General features: G+C 50.7%; 1 protein-coding gene across 4 annotated transcripts in view; it reads left to right on the forward strand.

The window, feature by feature from the left end:
* Positions 1–20986, forward strand: part of LOC144947530 (cGMP-dependent protein kinase 1-like) — a 146634-nt gene that overhangs the window by 63901 nt on the left and 61747 nt on the right. For 2 of the 4 annotated variants that reach the window (XR_013640075.1, XM_078876749.1), the window contains exon 2: positions 6798–10336. The exons of the other annotated variants lie outside the window; for them this stretch is intronic. Coding sequence is in view for 1 of the 2 variants with exons in the window: in XM_078876749.1 (XP_078732875.1) it covers positions 9669–10336 (668 nt within the window). In the remaining variant the exon portion in view is untranslated. The remainder of the gene's footprint in view (positions 1–6797; positions 10337–20986) is intronic. 4 annotated transcript variants of the gene reach the window in all.

Consider the following 20986-nt stretch of genomic DNA (forward strand, 5'->3'; position numbering starts at 1 on the left):
GTGTCTGTGTGTGTGTATGTGTGTGTGTCTGTGTGTGTGTGTGTATGTGTGTGTGTCTGTGTGTCTTTGTGTGTGTGTCTCTGTGTGTGGTGTATATGTGTGTGTCTGTGTGTGTGTGTGTCTCTGTGTGTGTGTCTGTGTGTGTCTGTGTGTGTGTATGTTTGTGTTGTGTGTCTGTGTGTGTGTCTCTGTGTGTGTCTGTGTGTGTCTGCGTATAATTGTCTAGGTGGTGTGTGTGTGTGTCTGTGCGTGTGTGTGTCTGTGCGTGTGTGTGTGCGCGTGCGTGCGTGCGTACGTGCGTGCGTGCGTGTGTGTCTCTGTGTGTGTGACTCTGTGTGTGTGTCTCCGTGTGTGTGTCTCTGTGTGAGTGTCTCTGTGTGTGTGTCTCTGTGTGTGGTGTCTCTGTGTGTGTGTCTGCGTATAAATGTCTAGGTGGTGTGTGTGTGTCTGTGTGTCTCTGTGTGTGTGTCTCTGTGTGTGTGTGTGTATGTGTGTGTGTATATATATATCTCTGTGTGTGTGTCTGTGTGTATCTGTGTCTGTCTCTGTGTGTGTGTCTCTGTGTGTGTGTCAATGTGTGTCTGTGTCTACGTATATCTGTCTATCTACGTGGTGTGTATATGTATATATCTCTTAATGTGATACGTGTGTGTGGGGAGCAGTAGTGTAGTGGTTAGCGCTACGCTGCTCCACAAAATCGGTGACCCGGGTTCGATTTCCGCTCACGGCCAACACCACCAGTGACGATTCTCTGAATCAAGCGTGGGCCTCCCCTCGGTCGACTCAGCCTCAAATGAGTGCCTGGCGCGGTGTGTAGTAAACATCGCCATGAGGGAGACAAAGGCGGCTGGGCGTGGTGCTGGCCACTCCCTCGTGTGCTGTGCCGGCCTTAATGGGTGCTCGCTAACAGCTCTTGGCCAGACAGTTTGTGTGTGTGTAGTGGTAGGTGTGTGTGTAGTGGTAGGTGTGTGTAGTGGTAGGTGTGTAGTGGTAGGTGTGTATGTAGTAGTAGGTGTGTGTGTAGTGGTAGGGGTGTGTGTAGTGGTAGGTGTGTGTGCAGTCGTATGTGTGTAGTGGTAGGTGTGTAGTGGTAGGTGTGTGTGTAGTTGTAGGTGTGTAGTTTTAGGTGTGTGTGGAGTGATAGGTGTGTGTATAGTGATAGGTGTATGTAGTGGTGTGTGTGTGTAGTGGTGTGTATAGTGGTAGGTGTGTGTGTAGTGGTAGTTGTGTATAGTGGTAGATGTGTGTGTAGTGGTTGGTGTGTGTGTAGTGGTAGGTGTGTGTATAGTGGTAGGTCTGTGTATAGTGGTAGGTGTGTGTGTAGTGGTAGGTGTGTGTAGGTGTGTGTGTTGTGGTAGGTGTATAGTGGCAGGTGTGTAGTGGTAGGTGGGTCTGTAGTGGTAGGTGTGTGTATAGTGGTAGGTGTGTGTAGGTGTGTGTGTGTACTGGTAGGTGTGTGTGTAGTGGTGTTTGTAGTGGTAGGTGTGTAGTGGTAGGTGTGTGTATAGTGGTAGGTGTGTGTAGGTGTGTGTGTAGTGGTGTGTGAAGTGGTAGGTGTGTGTGTAGTGGTGTGTGTAGTGTCCGTCTGCTACAGCAGAGGTGTAGGGAATTCCAAAAAGACCTACATCTCTGCTTTATTGACCTGGTCAAGGCCTATGATACCATCAGTAGGACTGGGCTCTGGGTTGTTCTTCGTGCTTTCGGAGTCCCTGACCCTCTGCTCACGATTATTAAGGACCTTCATGATGGTGAGCGGGCCCGGGTAAAACTACGTGGCCGGGAGTCGGAGCCTTTCCCTGTACACCTTGGGGTGCGACAGGGATGTCCTCTGGCTCCCACATTATTTAACATCTATTTCGACTGCGTAGTTCGTGAAGCCTTCAATAGCTGTACCGGGGGAATTTCCATTTGGTACAGATATAATGGGAGGCTGATCGACGCCCGGGTGCGATCAAGGGATGGCTCCCTATTGGTCAACCACGTTATGTATGCCGATGATTTGGTAATAGCTGCTCATTCAGAAGAGGAGTTGGAGACGCTGCTGCTGAGACTGGAGCGTGCCACTAAGAGGTGGGGCCTTACCATCAGCCCCACCAAAACTAAGCACCTGCCTGGGTATTTTGTACCATCGGACACTCCACCCCCACAACTCCCAATTGGTGATGGGGCAGTTGTGGAGAGAGTGGAGAGTTTCCCATACCTGGGCAGTGTGCTTATGACCGGCTCCAGTTTATCAGCAGAGGTCTCACTCCGAATCAGTCGAGCGGCAATATCTTTTCATCGGTTGCGTAACACTGTGTGGAAGCTACCTGGTCTGTCGCTCCGCACGAAGCTTCAGGTCTTTTCGGCCACGGTCATTCCCTCCCTTCTCTACGCTTGCGAAACGTGGACCCCCCTAGTGGAGCATCTTCGCCGGTTGGAAACATTTAGGCTGGCCTGCCTACGATCCATCCTGGGTTTAACCAGGCTGGATTGTGTGAGGAGCTCACAAGTCCTTGAAAGATCTGGGCAAAGTCCCATCAGTGAGCTCCTCCGGCAGGCAAGGCTGCGTTGGCTGGGTCATGTTGCCCGCATGCCCAGCCACCGCATGCCTAAGCAGCTTTTGTTCGGCCGGATCGAGGGGGCTAAACGGGCGCGGCACGGGCTAGAGAAGAGATGGAGTGATGTGGTACAGGAGGACGTGGAGCTGAGTGGACTTGCCGATGACTGGTACCAGCGGTGTCAAGATCGGCCTCAGTGGAGGAGGCTCGTGAAGGACGCTACTGGGCAGTTGGAGGCAGTCGCCCTCCAACAACAACGGAGGGCGGAGGAGCGACGCTCACAACAACGAGCAGAGCGCCGGGTGGCTAAAGCACAGCAAGTTGGCACAGTAGGGGGCACAGGTGGTGCATCAGTCAGTCATCTCGGTCATCTCGGTCAGTCGACCCGTGGCACCTGGGTCTGCCCCGTGACCTTCCAGCGGGCGTTCGACACTTCACGTGGCCTCAAGGTGCACATGGCCTGGCACAAGCGTCCTGGTGACGTCACCGCCACTTAGTGGCGAATGGCGGTTGTTGTTGTTGTTGTTGTTGTAGTGGTAGGTGTGTAGTGGTAGGTGTGTGTGTAGTGGTAGGTGTGTGTGTGTAGTGGTAGGTGTGTGTAGTGTAGTGGTAGGTGTGTGTGTATAGTGGTAGGTGTGTGCAGTGGTATGTGTGTATAGTGGTAGGTGTGTGTAGTGGTAGGTGTGTGTAGTGGTAGGTGTGTGTGTAGTGGTAAGTATGTGTTGGTGTGTGTGTAGTGGTGTGTGAAGTGGTAGGTGTGTGTGTAGTGGTGTGGGTAGTGGTAGGTGTGTAGTGGTAGGTGTGTGTGTAGTGGTAGGTGTGTGTGTAGTGTAGTGGTAGGTGTGTGTGTAGTGGTAGGTGTGTGTAGTGGTAGGTGTGTGTAGTGGTAGGTGTGTGTGTAGTGGTAGGTGTGTGTAGGTGTGTGTAGTGGTAGGTGTGTGTATAGTGGTAGGTGTGTGTAGTGGTAGGTGTGTGTATAGTGGTAGGTGTGTGTGTAGTGGTAGGTGTCTGTAGGTGTGTGTGTAGTGGTAGGTGTGTTTGTAGTGGTAGGTGTGTGTGTAGTGGTAGGTGTGTTTGTCGTGGTAGTTGTGTGTGTAGGTGTGTGAGTAGTGGTAAGTGTGTATAGTGGTAGGTGTGTGTGTAGTGGTAGTTGTGTATAGTGGTAGATGTGTGTGTAGTGGTAGGTGTGTGTGTAGTGGTAGGTCTGTGTATAGTGGTAGGTGTTTGTGTAGTGGTAGGTGTGTGTAGGTCTGTGTGTCGTGGTAGGTGTGTAGTGGCAGATGTGTAGTGGTAGGTGTGTGTATAGTGGTAGGTGTGTGTAAAGTGGTAGGTGTGTGTAGTGGTAGGTGTGTGTGTAGTGGGGTGTGTAGTGGTAGGTGTGTGTGTAGTGGTGTGTGTAGTGGTAGGTGTGTAGTGGTAGGTGTGTGTATAGTGGTGGTAGGTGTGTGTAGTGGTAGGTGTGTGTGTAGTGGGGTGTGTAGTGGTAGGTGTGTGTTTAGTGGTGTGTGTAGTGGTAGGTGTGTAGTGGTAGGTGTGTGTATAGTGGTAGGTGTGTGTAGGTGTGTGTGTAGTTGTGTGTGTAGTGGTAGGTGTGTGTGTAGTGGTGTGTGTAAGTGGTGGCCGGGTGTGGTGCTGGCCACCCACCCCCTCATGTGCTACATTGTCGGTAGCTACTCGCTACTAACAGCCACTTGCCCCAACAGTCTGTTACAGGCTACACGGGGGATCTTTGTATGTGTGTATGTATGTATACGCGAGTGTGTATGTTTGTGTGTGTCTAAATGTGTATGTCTATACGTACAACGTACAGGTAGTACTCGACTTACGATGGAGATGCGTTACGACGACCCCATCGTAAGTCAAAAATAGATGGCCTATAGCCTACCCAGGAGTCTTAAAGAATGGTGATAATTTAGCAAAACAGAGCAATTTACAGTACCGTACTGTATAAACTATATGCTGTATGTATTTATTAATTACAATACTGTATTGCACAGTAAAATATAAAGTAAAAACAAACAAGGTAAATTCTTAGCCTACCTATATGAACTGCAATTTAATAGAACGTTTTTTTCAGGAAACAATTCTATCTGCTATAAAAACGTTTAACATGCATTGAACGTATCATATCGTGGTAACCCTAAAATGAAATCGCTAAAGCTACGTATCATACATGCATTGCGTTTGCCTGCCGCGCGAAATTTTAAATAGTTTACAATTTTGTCATTTCGCTATCGCCATCGTAAGATCTAAATATCGTAATTAGGACCATCGCAACTCGGGGACTATCTGTACTTACGTAAGTACGTATACTTTGAACTTCTTTGGCACCGTGCGTAGCAATTGATTATACGACGTGAACGATAGTCGATGATCCGGCCACACGCGTGCCTCAACACGCTCCACCACTCGACCGGGCATGGCCTAAAGTAATTACGCGAGATTTGATGTTTCACGTCACCCACTCACTCATCCACTCACCCACCCAGTCACCCACTCACTCACCCAATCACTCATTCGCCCACCCACTCAACAACTCACCCACCAAGTCACCCACTCACTTTTTATCACCTATTCACCCACCCACTCATTCATTCATCCACTCACTCACTGATTCACCGACCCACTCACTCACCCACCACCCACTCACCCACTCACTCACTCACTCACCCACTACTCACCTACTTACTCACCCACTCACTAACTCACCTGCTTACTAACTCACACACCAACTCGCCCAATCACTCACCCACTCGCCAACTCACTCACCTACTCCTCCACTCATTCACTCAACCACCCACTCACTCAGTTACTCACTCGCTCACGCACCACTCAACCACACATCCACTCACTCACCCATACACCCAATGACCCACCCATTCACTCACCCACCTACTCTCTCTCACTCACTCACCCATTCACCTACTCACCCACCCACTCACCTACTTGCTCACCCATCCACTCATCCACTCCCCCACTCACTCACGCACTTACCTACCCACTCACTCATTCACCCACCCATCCACCCAATTACCCACCCCTTCACTCGCTCACCCACCCAATCAACGACTCACTCACCCACCCAATCAACGACTCATTCACCTACTAATCTACTTGCTCACCCACCCACTCACGCACTCACGTACTCACCCACTCACTCAGTCACCCACCAGTCACTCACTCACCCACGTATTCACTCAATCGCTCACCCACCCACACACCCACCCACTCATTCAACCACCCACCCACCACTCACTCACTCACTCACTCACCCACCCACCACTCACCCACCCACCCAACACTCACCCACCCACCCACCCACCACTCACCCACTCACCCACCCACCACTCACCCACCCACCCACCACTCACCCATCTATCCACCCACCCACCACTCACTCACCAAATTACCTACTCACTCTCCCACCCACTCACCCACCCGCCACTCACTCACCCACTCAGCCACTCACTCACCTACTCACCCACCCACTAACGAAATTACTCATGCACACCCTCTCACACACATCTCAATCACTCACTCACCCTCCCACCACTCACTCACCCAATTACCTACTCACTCTCCCACCCACTCACCCACCCGCCACTCACTCACCCACTCAGCCACTCACTCACCTACTCACCCACCCACTAACTAAATTACTCATGCACACCCTCTCACACACATCTCAATCACTCACTCACCCACCCACCCACCCACCACTCACTCACCCACCCACTCACTTACTCACCCATCCATTCACCTACTCACCCACTTACCCACTTACCCACTCACGCATCCACCCACCCACTCACCCACTCATCCATTCACCCATTAGCTCTGTCACTCTCTCACTCACTCAGTCACCCATTCACACACCCACTCACCGACTCACTCCTTTCCCAAATAATTCAGTCACCCATCCACTCATTCACTCACTCATTCACTCACTCATTCACTGGTTGAGTGATGAGGTGAGTTGTTGGGCGAGTAACTGCGCAAATCGGCGAGTGCTCATGCACAACGTGACAATCCCATTTGTTGTGTGGCTGTGTCGGGTGGTGGAGTGGATCTCAGGACATAGATTTTCGGCCAGATCATTGCATTCCGTGGGCCTAACCCTAATGATGTAGATCTCCTCCGTCTCTCTCCTCTCTTTCTCTCTGTCTACATATCCAAAGTAAAATATAATCTACGCATCTGCTAATGAAGCCAGTGTCCAAAATAAATACATCTCTTCACGATATCATTTCCTGACAGAGCCATTAAACCGAAACACTTTGAATCCACGCGGGTTCAACCAGAAAAGCGACGGAAGTGGTGAGGAAGCAAGAAGAAGCGGAAGCGAATTTCCTAATCGACCGCTGGGTGGCCTCCATTTTGGATGTCTACTCTGCCGCCATCGCCTTCTTCTTCCTCTCAGCGGATTTAACGGTGGGGACGGGGGGGGAGAAGCACTGGAGAAGAGAGGAGTGCAGAACTCTTGCAAAAGTTTTAGGCAGTGCCTAAGAGGAGCGGACGAGGACGGAAAGCGGAGGTGGAGCGGATGGGAAGCCGGAAAGGGAAGCGAATGGAATCGCAGAAAGGAAGATAGAAGTTGAGCGGAAGCAAGTTGAAGTGCAGTGGAGGAGGGGGGCGGCGGTGTGGGGGGGGGGGGCAAAGCCAAAGGGAAGCACAGGATAGCAGAGATTAGCGATGCAGAGCGAAGCGTCGAGAAGCAAGGTGGAGCAGACTGAAGCATCGAGGAGCACGGTGAAGCGAGCCGGAGCTTAACGAAAGCCGAGGTGGAGGCGGCGGGTTTCTGGAGGCGGCACCGAAAAGGCGACGCGGAATTTACATGAAGCGAAGCATCGGAAAGCGCCGAGAAGTGTTAGGGATCAAAGTGAAGCACAGAGAAGCACAGAGAAGCGTTGAGAGGTATACGGGTGTTAGACACCGCAGAGAAGGCTTAGGGAAGTGCTGGGAAGCATTGGAAAACAATCGGTCGCAACTAAAATCATTAAGGAAGCACACCGAAGCATAGCGGATTGGTACCAAGGGACACAACGCACACAGAAAGCACCGAGAAAGCAAACGTGAAAGCAGCAGGGAGTTGAGTGAAGCAGGGATGCACATTTGTTGTAGGAAAACTCAGGAGAAGTGACGCAAGAAGCACCAGGAAGGAAGCAGCAGGGAAGCAAGGCAAAGGGCCTCAAAGGTAACAGGGTTCAAGGAAAAAGTCCGCTTTGAACCAGGCGACACGTGGGAACAAATAGCGAGGGCAGTTGGAACACGCGGACAAGAGGAAGGAGGAACGTGCTGCGACGGGGCGACAGTTGGAACTAAAACGCGTGTCTCTTTAACGAAAGGGGCAAATTGGGAACCAAGAGAGTTTCTTTAACGAAAGGGGCAGTTGGAACAAAGTGGTTTATTTAACAAAAGGGGCATTGGAACAAAGGCAGTTTATTTAACAAAAGAGGCAGTTGGAATCAAGGCAGTTTATTTAACAAAAGAGGCAGTTGGAATCAAGGCAGTTTATTTAACAAAAGAGGCAGTTGGAATCAAGGCAGTTTCTATAACAAAAGGGGCATTGGAACAAAGGCAGTTTATTTGACAAAAGGGGAATTGGAACAAAGGCAGTTTATTTAACAAAAGAGGCAGTTGGAATCAAGGCAGTTTATTTAACAAAAGAGGCAGTTGGAATCAAGGCAGTTTCTTTAACAAAAGGGGCATTTGAACAAAGGAAGTTTATTTAACAAAAGAGGCAGTTGGAATCAAGGCAGTTTATTTAACAAAAGAGGCAGTTGGAATCAAGGCAGTTTCTTCAATGAAAGGTGCAGTTGGAACTTAGCCAGTTCGTTTAAGGGAAGAGGAAGTTGGAACAAAATCAATTTATTTAACAAAAGAGGCAGTTGGAATCAAAGCAGTTTCTTAAACGAAAGAGACAGTTGGGAACAAAGGCAGTTTCTTTAACGAAAGGGACAGTTGTAACGAAGCAGTTTTCTTTAACAAAAGGAGCAATTGGACAGTGGAAACCGTGGACAAATAAACTGTTGCGAAGAAAAGGAATTTCTTTGATAATGGACGGTTGAAACAAATGAGCATTTGGAGCAGAGCGACAGTTGGAACAAGTCAATTGCTGGAACGAAACTAAAAATATTGAAGCAAGGTTAAACTGTTTGAACAATCTAGCTATCGGAACAAGCAAAACGAATTAACAGTTGGAACGATAGGAAACGCTTGGAACAAGGCACTAGTTCGTAGCAACTGTAAGAATATATCTGTTTGTGCACAGGAATAGATAAGGAAACAACGCGACAGTTTGGAACACGGCAACAGTTGGAACACGGCAACAGTTGGAACAAGTCAGCAGTTTGATCAAGGCGACTATTCGATGAGAACATTAATTTGGGGGGTTATACGAATCTTCTTCTGGGCTTTTTGTAGCTAAAGAATATTTGGCAGGAAGGTGTCGTTGGAAAAGACATACAGCTGGAACATTCCAATAGTTTGGAACAAAGTCCGTTTTTGGAACAAGACAACTAACTGTTGGAACACGACGGCCGTTGGAATAAGACAGCCACACTCGTTGTATGAACACAAATATAGGATTTCGACCTTTGTGGGTCTCGTCAGCAAAGTCAGTATATTTTTATAAGCAAGCGAACTGTGGACCGGTTATTGCACCTTTGCGGGTCTCATCAGTAGTTGCATCAAAGTCAGCCTCATATCGTTTGAGCAGGAGAGTGAACTGAACGACATTTTTATGCGGATTCAACCTCTGTGGGTTTCCACCAGCAGCATCGGTCAGTTTTGTTTTAAGCACGCAAAGTCTGTACCTGTTTAGAACATTCGTGGGCCTCTCGTCAGCGGCACCAGAGCTGGTGACATCTCGTCCAAGCGGGCAGAAACGAGTAAACTCTGGAGCAGCGTCACCTTCAGTCGGAGCTCGTCGGTGAAACCGTGCTCGACCGAGAGAAGCCTGAAACGGCTTCGACCTTCTGTGGGGGTCTCATCATCAGCGTCGTCTAAATCGTCAATCGAAGTCGGTCGGACCTCTTCCAAGCTCGCGGGCTTCGTTCCCCTCTCGCGCCGCTCATCGTCGTCGTCGTCATCGTCATCAGCGTGGTCGAACCGTCACCGGGCTAAGCAATGGGCACCCTGCGCGACCTGCAGTACGCACTCCAGGCCAAGATCGAGGAGCTGAGGCAACGCGACCAGCTCATCGACGAGCTGGAGCTGGAGCTCGATCAAAAGGACGAGCTCATCCAGAAGCTGCGCAACGAGCTCGACAAGTACCGCTCGGTGCTGCTAAGACCCAGCGGGCTCCACCACCATCACCACCATCATCAGCACCAGCAGCAGCATCAACAGCCTCATCAGCAGCCTCATCAGCAGCAGCAGCAGCCTCTTCAACATCAGCAGCAGCATGATTGTGAAATTCAAAGTGCAAATCAGCTTCACGATATTCATCAGCTTGATCAGCAGCAACAGCAGCAGCAGATGCTTCTGAAGGATTTGAAGTTGGCTTGTGTTGCTGCTGCTGATGATGATGACGTTGACATTGGTGGTTGTGGCGGCGGTGGTGGCATTATTGGTGACCTTGGTAACATTGGAGGTGGTAGTGGTGGCGGCGGCGGCATTGTTGGTGGAGTGATGGGTGGGACACACGAGATGGTCGGGAGAGTCGGTGGAGGGAGTGGGGGAGTAGGACATGAGCCTCAGAGGAGCAAGAGGCAGGCCATCTCTGCCGAGCCCACGGCCATCAACGTCCAGGACATCGGAGGAGTCAAGCTGCCGTCGTTCCCCAAGAGCATTGAGTGAGTTTTATGGTGGCGAGGGTGACGGTGAGTTGGGTGGGTGAGTGACGGCGTCTAGGAGATGTTAACTACATCGCCTGGTATGCAGGAGGTCGTGGGTTCGAACACGACCATGATGCCTGCTGCTGTTTATTTGGAGTTTTCATGTTCTTACCATGGTTGTGTGGATTTAGCTCCGGGTTTTTTTCCTGCCACATTAAGAAATATGCGTTTCGAGTTATTTGGTTGTTGCTTTACATTTTGACGAGTTGATAAGCCATGTTGTAGTTTAACTTGTGATAGCCAGGTCCTTTCTGGCGATCCCGACACTGACGATGCCTGCTGCTGTATATTTGGAGTCTGCGTTTCTCTCTCTCCCTGTGGTCGCGTGGATTTTTATCCGGGTCCTCTGGTTTTTCCCTCCACATTTAGAATCAGAAAATGTATTCAGACTGGAGGAGGAATCCGATGAGCTATGAACATGATAGTCGTACAAAAACGTGAAAATCGCCATGCGTTTTAGAGTGTTTGACTGCTATAAAATTTCACTTGATAAGCTGCTTCATTGAGCTATCATTTGCGATTTCCAAATCACTTCTGAAGAAGATTTACATAGCTCAGTGGGCTTTCCCTGGTACAATAAAAACATAGTTTAGTTGTAAATTGTTTAGTTTGAGTGAGTGAATGAGAGGGTGGGTGAGTTGTTGGGTCAGTGGCTATTGTAGAGATTAGCACGCTGCACTACCAACCCAGCCGCTCATGGCCAATATCGGTTGACGAAAGTCTGAACCAGTTCCGGGCCATCCCTAGATCGACTCAGCCTCAAATGAGAACCTGGTGCAGTGTGTAAACATTGCCACTAGGGAGACAAAAAGCAACCCAAGCGTGGTGCTGGCCACCCACCCCCTCGTGGTCTGTGCCCGTCTTCATAGGTGCTGCTACTCACCAACAGCACTTGCCCCAACAGCCATTTAAACCTATAAGGGGGAATCTTTGTTTTTTTTTGTTATTGGGTGGGTGGGTGGCTTTGGATGGTTGCGAGGGGCTGTTAACCCTTAAACCTTTAAGTAAATTACCAAAGAACCACGTGGTAAAGATTCAACTAAGCTCGTGCCGGAGGCCCCAGGGGGACAGGCGTCTATGACGTCTCCTGGCCATTCCCCATTTGGCAGAGCCAGGAGGCTGACCCTGTACCATCGGGCTTCCTCCAGAAACATCAGGAAACCACTGCAAATGGTCAGGTGGAATGTTCGAACGCTCACTGCATACGAGAGGCTGCTATTCCTCTGTCGGGAGCTGGACTGGTACCGCATAGACCTTTGTCCAATACAGGATGTCTGATGGACTTGTTCTGGTGTGTGTGTAGAATAGAGGGTGGTATCCCTCTGTCGGGAACTGGACAGGTACTGCCTGGAACTCTGTGGAATACAAGAGGTCCGGTGGACTGGTTTTCATTCCAGTTGTTAGCGCACGGGGGTTGGCAGTCCTGCTCCACTCGGGGCAGGAAATTGGGAGGAAAAAAAATTGAGAGAGGGTGGTGTGGGAGCGAGGAGGAGAGGTGTGAGAAGCTGTGAGTCCTGAGGCTTATTGTTGGGCTCGCCTCCCTATCGACGGGAGATGAGGAATGGCGGTGGTGGTTTCCTTAAGCCCCATTCAAGATGAACATCAATGGTGGGATTCAGGCAAGGCTTATGAGTCAGATGCCTTCTACGGCCTCCTGTCACAGGTGCTTGCAAAATTGACCCCTCGGGATATAGCCATCCTGTTGGGCGACTTTAATTCCCGAGTGGGGTCATGACGCAGGCACCTGGGATGGAGTGATTGGAAGGCATGGCCCAGTTCTTCTGTACAGTCCGTGGGCTTGTGATTACCAACCACGGGTTGGTAATCACAGGCGCATCATCCACACAACATCATGGATGCACGCCCCGGTGGTCCAAGCAAGCGCATCTGCTGGACTATATATTGTGACGGATGGGTCAAATATTGGGGTGACCCCACCTGACCGATTGCCGTACCACCCACTGAGCCGATAATGTCGTTCGGGGTGCTGCAGTGGCTAGGAAATATAAACTACCTCAACCGGTATACAGGAGGTCGTGTGTTTCATCCGGATCCTGTGCGTGTCTCTCAATCTCTCTCCCGTGGTCACGTTGATTTTTCTCGAGGCCCTCAGGTTCCCCCCCACATTTAGAATCGACATCTCTACACATTGAGAGTGATTTGGCTGGCTGCCAGAAATTCCCACGCGATGACGATGATTAGCCACTTGGTTGAGTTGCTATCGTCTGCGATTAGCCAGGTCGCTTCTGAAAAAGAGTCACTTAGCTCAGTGGGGCCTAACCCTAACCCTAACCTGTCAAAATACAAAAAAAACGTGGTTTACAAAAAATACGTGGTGTACAAAAAAAAACATGGTTTACAAAAAAACATGGTTTACAAAAAAACGTGGTTTACAAAAAAACGTGGTTTACAAAAAAAACGTGGTTTACAAAAAAACGTGGTTTTCAAAAAAAACGTGATTTACAAAAAAAAACGTGGTTTACAAAAAAAACGTGGTTTACAAAAAAAACGTGGTTTACAAAAAAAACGTGGTTTACAAAAAAAACATCTTATGCCCACTAATCAGATGCCGGTGCCTCTCTATGAACGTTCTGTCCCTGTGTTCTGGCTGAAGTGACTTCTCTGGGGAGAATCGAGGAGTCATCCCCGTTGAGTCACCTTTTAACGACCCTCAGCCCAGAGAGCAATCCCCGAGGCGAGGTGCGGGGGGTGGGGGTGGTTGATTCTTGCCGGAACTTTGCTGCGCATCAAAGGTTGGAATAAGTATAACCCGTAAAAACAAAGTTTTTCACTATAAATCCTTCATATGCGTGGCAGCGAACTTAATATAAAGGATTTAAAAATACATTCGCTTGTGGAGGACGCGGGGATCGATCCCGCGACCTTTGGCATGGGAAGCGAGGGCGCTACCAACTGCGCTACTCCGCCACGGCCTGTGGAGGGGTTACGCTCTGGGCTCTTACACTCTGACGTTCAGCCAAAGCCATGAATGCGTTCTATTTGAATATATGTAAAATACATTTTTTTTGCCTAAAAAGTGTAAAATTTTGGGAATTTTTTTTTCACGAACAATAATTGTCTGGCACAACGAGTCTGTGTGGAAAATGTCAGCTCGATTGGATCACGGGAAGTGGGTTAAAAAACGACCGAAAGATTTGCACGGTCCTAAGCAAGCAAGCAAGCACGCAAGCAAGCAAGCAAGCACGCGAACTTAATATAAAGGATTTAAAAACGCAGCCGGCCACTCCTCCCTGTGGGTGCAATGGAGCCGTGCCGGCTGATGTGGAGGGATGCGTTGAAGTGTGATCCGGTGTCTAAAACTAATCTATAAACATGTTTTTTTTTTTCAAAACTTAAATATGTTTTATTTTACCATGTAAGGCCCTCCACTGAGCTATATGGTTGCTATTTTCTTGAGAAGCGACCTGACCATCACAAATGATAGCCCAACGAAGTTGGCTCATCACCATCATCACGTGGATACTCGAAACGCGTGACGTTGATGCTAAATGTGGAGGGAAAAACCGGAGGACCCAGGGAAAAAAATCCACACGACCACCGGGGGAGAGAGACACCGCAAACTCCCCCAAATATACAGGCGCCAGGGCTGGGATCAAACCCACGACGTGTTGTATACCAGGCGAGGTAGTTAACCTTCTTGCGAGAGAGGCGTGTGTTTGAGTATGTGCATGTGGGGTGTGTTGGGGAGCGGTAGAGTAGCGGTTCTTTTTCTTCTCCATGTCTCCGATCCCAACCTCTACACGGGTTTTCCCCCCAACATTCTGCACAGGCCACCGCATCTGGTGTTGGCATCTGCCAAATCTTGAGGAGCGGTGGAGCAGAAGTTACCACAGCAGAGACCCGAGTTTGATTCCTGCTCACAGCCAACGGGGGGAGGGGTCGGTAGTGTAGTGGTTAGCGTGCTGCACTACCAACTCGACGATCCCAGTTCGATTCCCGCCCAATAATAATTAGAATAATATTCATTTGGACCAATCTCAACCGGTCCTGGGCCTCCCCTCGGTCGACTCGGCCTCAAATGAGTACTTCGTGAGTAAAAACATCCCTACTGGGGAAACAAAGGCGGCTGGGCGTGGTGTTGGTCACCCAACCCCCCTCCCCCTTGTGTGCCATACCGGCTTTCATAGGTGCTCGTTAACAGCACTTGCTCCAACAGTCTGTTACAGTCACAATATAGTTTTTTTTTTGGGTTAGATCGCGTAAATATATAAATGTTGTGTCGTTAAACCCGCCAACACCCGACACAACCAATTTGTAAGGTTTATTGTCACGTAAACAGAACGTGTGAATAATATTGGTCGCGAACGCCTGCTACGTGTTAAATCTCCATTTTCGTCTTCCTCTTCATCCTCTGTTCCCGATCCATCTCTCTTTGTATCTCACTCCATGTCTCTCCCTTCCCATCCCTCACCCCCCTCTCGACCATTTATATATCTCTCTCTCCATCCCACTGTTATAAAACTACAAACTTTTTTTATATTTTACCAGGTAAGGGCTCTGTAGTAACTCGGCCATCGCAAACGATAGTCCAATGAAGTGGCTGATGTCATCATCACGTGGAAATGTATAGCAGCAGGAAAATAACTCTCGAACGCGTGATCCTAAATGTGGAGGGGATAAACCGGAGGACTCGAAGAAAAATCCATGACGGGGAGGATCGAACCCACGACCTCCTGTATACCAGGCGAGGTAGTTAACATCTACTTAGCCTACCGCCACGCCCTGATCTCAACTCTCTCTCTATCTCTCTGTATCTCTTTTTGTATTGCTGTATGCAGAGGTGTGGACTCGAGTCATGTGACTTGGACTCGAGTCAGACTCGAGTCATGAATTTGATGACTTGCGACTCGACTTGGACTTGCATAACAATGACTTTGTCCCACCTATGAGATGTGGACTCGAGTCATGTGACTTGGACTCGAGTCAGACTCGAGTCATGAATTTGATGACTTGCGACTCGACTTGGACTTGCATAACAATGACTTTGTCCCACCTATGGCTGTATGCACCTCTAATCTGCATCTTTCTGTATCTGTTTGTATCTCTCTACGTATCTCTCGGTATCTCTATGTATATCTCTCTGTATATCTCTTTGTATATATCTTTGTATCTATCTCTGTATCTCTATGTGTGTATATCTCTCTGCGTCTATCTCTGTACCTCTCTCCCGTGCATGCTGGAAAGAGGGTGTGTCTCTCCGTGCTCCTAGAGATTACCTGCCAGTGAGGGCCTAGTTTCCTAGCCTCGCCTGACGTAGTTTTTTGCACTTTCCAACGCCCTCTTTCAATCTCCGAGCACCACCGAGTGCTCAGCTTCTATCCTCCACCTCTGTGAGTGCCTCCAACAACACAGGGTCGTGCTGTCTCCCACCTCTGCATTTCTTTCTCCTCTCAACACACTCGTTACTCGGCAAGCCTGCGGCCTGCTCACAGGCCTAGCTCCCACCACGCCGCCTCAGCATCCTCAGGGCAAGAGGAGCCACCAGCCGGTGCGGCGCCTGATGGCGCCACGCTGCATGAAGGCGATGAAGGCCGGCTCAACTCACCCAAAGTGAAAGCAAAAGACCCTCCACTACCAGAGGGTAGCCACCCTCTTCCCGATGGGGCGCTGCCATCACCATAGGCAAATGAGGTTTCTGCTGAGTCAGTTTTACGAGCTGGAGGACTCGGACGACGAGGTGTCAGAGACTGAAGGAGAGGGCATCGTGAGTGAGCTCAGCTACTCACAAGTCAACAGCGAATGCAATTACTTACCTGGGGACATCCACAGCTTCCTCAGGAAAACTTTCAGGAAGCGTCAAGTTAGGGTCAGGGCCGTTTTCCTTGACCTCACCGCTTTCCTCAAAGCATCCCAACAAATTTTCCGCAACAGCAACAGGTTTGGTTTCTTGACTTATGAATGCTACAGCCTAAAAGTGTTCATGCACAAGGTGAAGAAGGAGCTTACTTCTGCCCAGAAGTAACCCAGACCCCTGCAACTACTGTTAACACTACCACCACCACACAACTAAATGATGGATTGAGCTATTAAGGTTGCTAGTCTGAACTGTAACAGCGCTCGCAGTGACAAGAGGTGGGACCAGATCTGTCGCTTTGTTAGGGAACACAAAACAGATGTAACTCTCCTCCAGGAAACTCACCTCGACGCCACTCTGGAGGCCCAACGCCAGCCTTTTCTAGGCGGCCGGGCCTTCTTCAGCCATGCCGAGGACCACTTCGCCGGCATGGCGATTGTGCTCAGTTCGCAGTTTGCACCAGAGAATGTTTCCTTCAAAGAAATCGTCAAAAGTCACTTGATTTATGTCGAATTCGTCCTGAATAAATCCAGCCTCAGGTGCTTTAATGTGTACGTGCCGAGCAAGGCCCCCGAGAGGAAGCTCTTATTTGGTGTGCTGCGGGATTCACTCACGACAGACGACATGGACGACGTGCTCACCGTCGTGGGGGGAGACTTCAACTGCACCCTCGACCCGGCTCTCGACCGCAACACCGCAGAACCTCACCCTGAATCCACACGGCCGCTAGCCGACCTCGTGCGGAGACTGGATCTGCATGACGTGTGGTGACTACAGCATTCAGCCCAGTGGCAGTACTCTTGGTGCCGCTGTGGCTCTCAAGGCAGGATAAGCCTTGCCAGGGTCGACCGACTGTACTTCAACACCAGCAGCGTTCACTTGCTCACGGACAGTAAAATAGTGCCCTCCAGTTTTTCCGATCACTACCTGGTCTCTGTGCTGCTGCGAATTCCCAGAGCGGAGCAGCACAGCGCCTACGGAGACTTAACGTACAGCTGCTTGATGACACCGACTTCACAGAAACCTTCAAAGCCTTTTGGGCTCAGTGGCTGCCTGCCAAAGGAAGCTTCAGCTCCCACCAGCTATATTGGGACAACACAAAGGCGCAAGACACAGCTCTCTATCAGCAGTTCATGAGCCAGCATGCCGCCGCCAAGAACGAGGTGGCGCGCCAACTGCAAAACGAGCTGCTGGCACGAGAGGCAGAGCTGAGCTCATCCCACGGCACACAGCAGGGTGAGACGCTACTGGAGAAGCAGTGGCGTTTAAGGTCCATCACGGATGAGCAGGCACATCGTGCTTTTGTGTGCAAAAAGATGCAGCACCTGTCGCAGATGGACTCTCCCTCTAAGTTTTTCTTCCTCTTAAACAAAGCACCGGCCAACACCACAAAAATGCCCAGTTTACGAACCACAGATGGACAAACAGCAACATCTGAGAGCGAGATCATCAAGACCGCCAGGGATTTCGACTCACGACTCTTTGCCACCGAAACTATACACGACGAGGCTGTCCAGGAGCTACTGGACGGGGGCCCCACCTTCGAAGTCCCCGAGCGGGATCGTCTGGACAGCCCCGTCACCCTGCAGGAGCTCCACACCACTGTGAAAGGGCTCGCAGCTGGTAAAGTCCCAGGAATTGACGGCCTGGCGGTTGAGTTTGTGCGGCCTTCTGGGATGAGCTTGGCCCTCCACTCCTACAATTGTTGACAGAGAGCCTGCAGAAGGGTGAACTCCCACAGAGCTGCAGGAGAGCGGTCGTCTCCCTGCTACCCAAGAAGGGGTACCTGCGCCTCGTCGAGAATTGGCGACCCATGTCCCTCTTGTTGCGCTGACTACAAAATCTTCTCCAAGGTGCTGGCAAACCGTCTCAAGACAGTGCTGGGTCAGTTGATCCTGCCGGAACAGTCGTATTGCATCCCCGGACGGTGCATTTACGACAACATCGGTACAGTCAGAGACATAATCTCCCTTGAAGAAGCTCACAACATGGACTTAGGCCTCCTCTTCTTGGATCAGGAGAAGGCCTTTGACAGGGTGCGCCACGAGTACTTGGACAAACTCCTAACGTCGCTCGGCTTCGGCCAGGCCTTCATCTCGCACGTTAGGCTCCTGTACACGGGCACATCCAGCCTCTTGAAGATAAATCAGCGGCTCGGCGCCCCTTTCCCTGTGATGAGGGGGGTCAGACAGGGATGTCCCCTCTCAGGGCTGCTGTACACCCTGTACATTGAGCCACTGCTACGCCACCTGAGACGAAATCTGTCTGGCTTCAAAGTCCCGGGACCTGAGAACACAGTCGTCAAGCTCTCGGCGTATGCAGACGACATATGCGTCATGCTCAGCGATGCGCATGACATCTCCCCGCTCTGCCAGGGGGTTGCAATGTTCGAGAGGGCCTCCTCCGCCAGGGTCAACAGGGCAAGTGCGAGGCCCTGTGTTTGGGGTCGCGAGGCGGCGTTCTCTCTGTGCTCCTCCCAGGAGCAGTCAGTTGGTGGTACGACGGAGTTAAGTACCTGGGGGTTTACCTGGGGAAACCACATGTCGCTCTGAACAACTGGACCACGCTGGCCGACACAATCGAGTCTAAATTACTGACATGGGCACGCCTCGCTCTGCAGATGTCATTCAGGGGCTGAGTGCTCGTCGCTAACACCCTGGCAGCATCCGTGCTATGGCACAAGACCGAGGCCTTCCAGCCTCCTGCTTGGCTACTCACCAGAGTCAACCGCTCACTCGCGCACTTCGTCTGGCATGGGAAGCACTGGCTCAGACCGGTCATTCTCTGCCTGCCGATGGGAGAGGGCGGCCAGGGTCTGGTGGACGTCACTGCCAGCGTCATGAGTTTCAGGCTCATGACAGTCAGGCGGTCTGTACGACCGGGAGGAGCTACCCTGGAAGTCGCCGGCCCTTGCCCTGCTGAGGAATTCAGGGGGGTGCCTTGGGTACGGAAAGGAGCTCTTCCTGATGGACCTGAGCCTAGTCAACTACACGAGGCTGCCAGGCTATCACCAGAGCCTCTTGGACGTGTGGCGGAGCTTCGAGTGGAGTAGAACGCACGCGCCCTACGACCTCGCGCAGTTCCTGAACGAGCCCTTGGTCTGCAACGGCCTCTTCCAGGGGATCAGAGGAGAGAGGACCCTGGCTCTAGGCCTCACATCAGCAGGGCTGTGGAAAGTCTTCCACCTCGTGCAGACCCACCAGACCAAGTGGAAGACCGCAGCTGAGATCGCCAACACCGCAGGGCTCCACTCCATGCTCGCTGGGGAGAAGCTGCTGCGGGACGTGCTCCGCGCCATGAAGGAGCTGCGCCTTAAGCTGGAAGCACCGGGGGATGGTGGCGGCCCCCCCCACGCTCCTTCTCCTTCCCAGAGTGGTGCTTCTCCTGCCCCCTGGCCACAGCGACTCCGGCAAGCTACTGAAGCTCCGAGGCTGCAGGAACGTGCCCCTGAAGAGTGCCCTGAACACAGCGCTCTACACGTGACTGTGTCAAGGCGCTGCATTCCCGGGACCTGGCCGAGCTACCGGACACAAAATGGATAGACCATTTCTCTCCTCTCATTGCGGCCGCCCCTCAGTGGAAACAAATGTACAAGTCTCCCGTAGCTAAACGCTGCGGTGACCTCCAGTGGAGGTTGGCACACTGCACGTTGCCATCGGCCGTGTGGCTCAGCCGAATCTCGCCAGGGGTAACAAACTTGTGCATTTCCTGCAGTGCCCGGGAGGATCTGCCCCACCAGTACTTACACTGCCAGCAGCTCAAACCAATGTTCCGCCTTTTGGGGGACATCTTCAGGAAACTGGGGGTATTCTTCTACAACAGCAGCTTCGTATATGGGGTGCCTTACCAGGCGGACAAGCGCCATGAGCTCGCCAACTTCGCCTGTGCTCTGGCGAAGATGGCGGTGTACAGAACGAGGAAAAAGATGCTGAAATTTCGATTTAGAGCTTTCGTGACTGCAGGGATTCATCTTCTTGGTTCTTTCGGTAAAGTCACATAGAAGGGAAATAATAAAATAATAAAAGTGAAACATAATAAAATAATTCTCACGACGTTTCGGCCACAACGCAAGCAGCCGTCCTCAGGTGAAGAACAGAACAGGTCAGACGCTGTCTTCCCGACAGACCTGTTCTTCACCTGAGGACGGCTGCTTGCGTTGTGGCCGAAACGTCGTGAGAATTATTTTATTATGTTTTATTTTTATTATTTTATTATTTCCCTTCTACGTGACTTTACCGAAAGAACCAAGAAGATGCTGGAAGGTGACACTGACGGCTGCTCTGTGCTTCCAGTGTTCAGGGGCCTGCTTAAGGCGCGGCTCCGGCTAGAGCACGCCATGTACCACACACATGTCGGTGATGTGCACGTCTTCTTCGAACGCTGGGGAGCCGGAAAAGCCCCTCTCTGTACCAGCGTGGACGGCACTCTCGTGTTCACCTTCTGCAGCTCTCGCTCGTCACCGTAGCGTGCGCGATGACCACCACAACCACGTGACTTTTATTTTGTGTTGTGCGCGGTGCATTTAGCACTACAGCGTGTGGATTTATAGCGTTTGCTTATTTGTTTGCTGGTGACTGTGTATTTCATATTGGAATCACCTACAGTGCTGTTGCTGCAATAAAAAGTTGTTTAAAAGTTAAAGTATGTATCTCTTTGTGTGTTTATCTCCGTGTCTGTCTCTGTATCTCTCTGTATCTCTCTGTATCTCTTTGTGTATATCTCGCTGCATCTCTTTGTGTATTTGTCTCCGTATCTGTCTCTGTATCTCTTTGTATCTCTCTGTAAATCTATGT

This window comes from Lampetra fluviatilis, chromosome 45 (assembly GCF_964198595.1).
Source record: "Lampetra fluviatilis chromosome 45, kcLamFluv1.1, whole genome shotgun sequence".
In the NCBI taxonomy this organism is placed as follows: Eukaryota; Metazoa; Chordata; class Hyperoartia; order Petromyzontiformes; family Petromyzontidae; genus Lampetra; species Lampetra fluviatilis.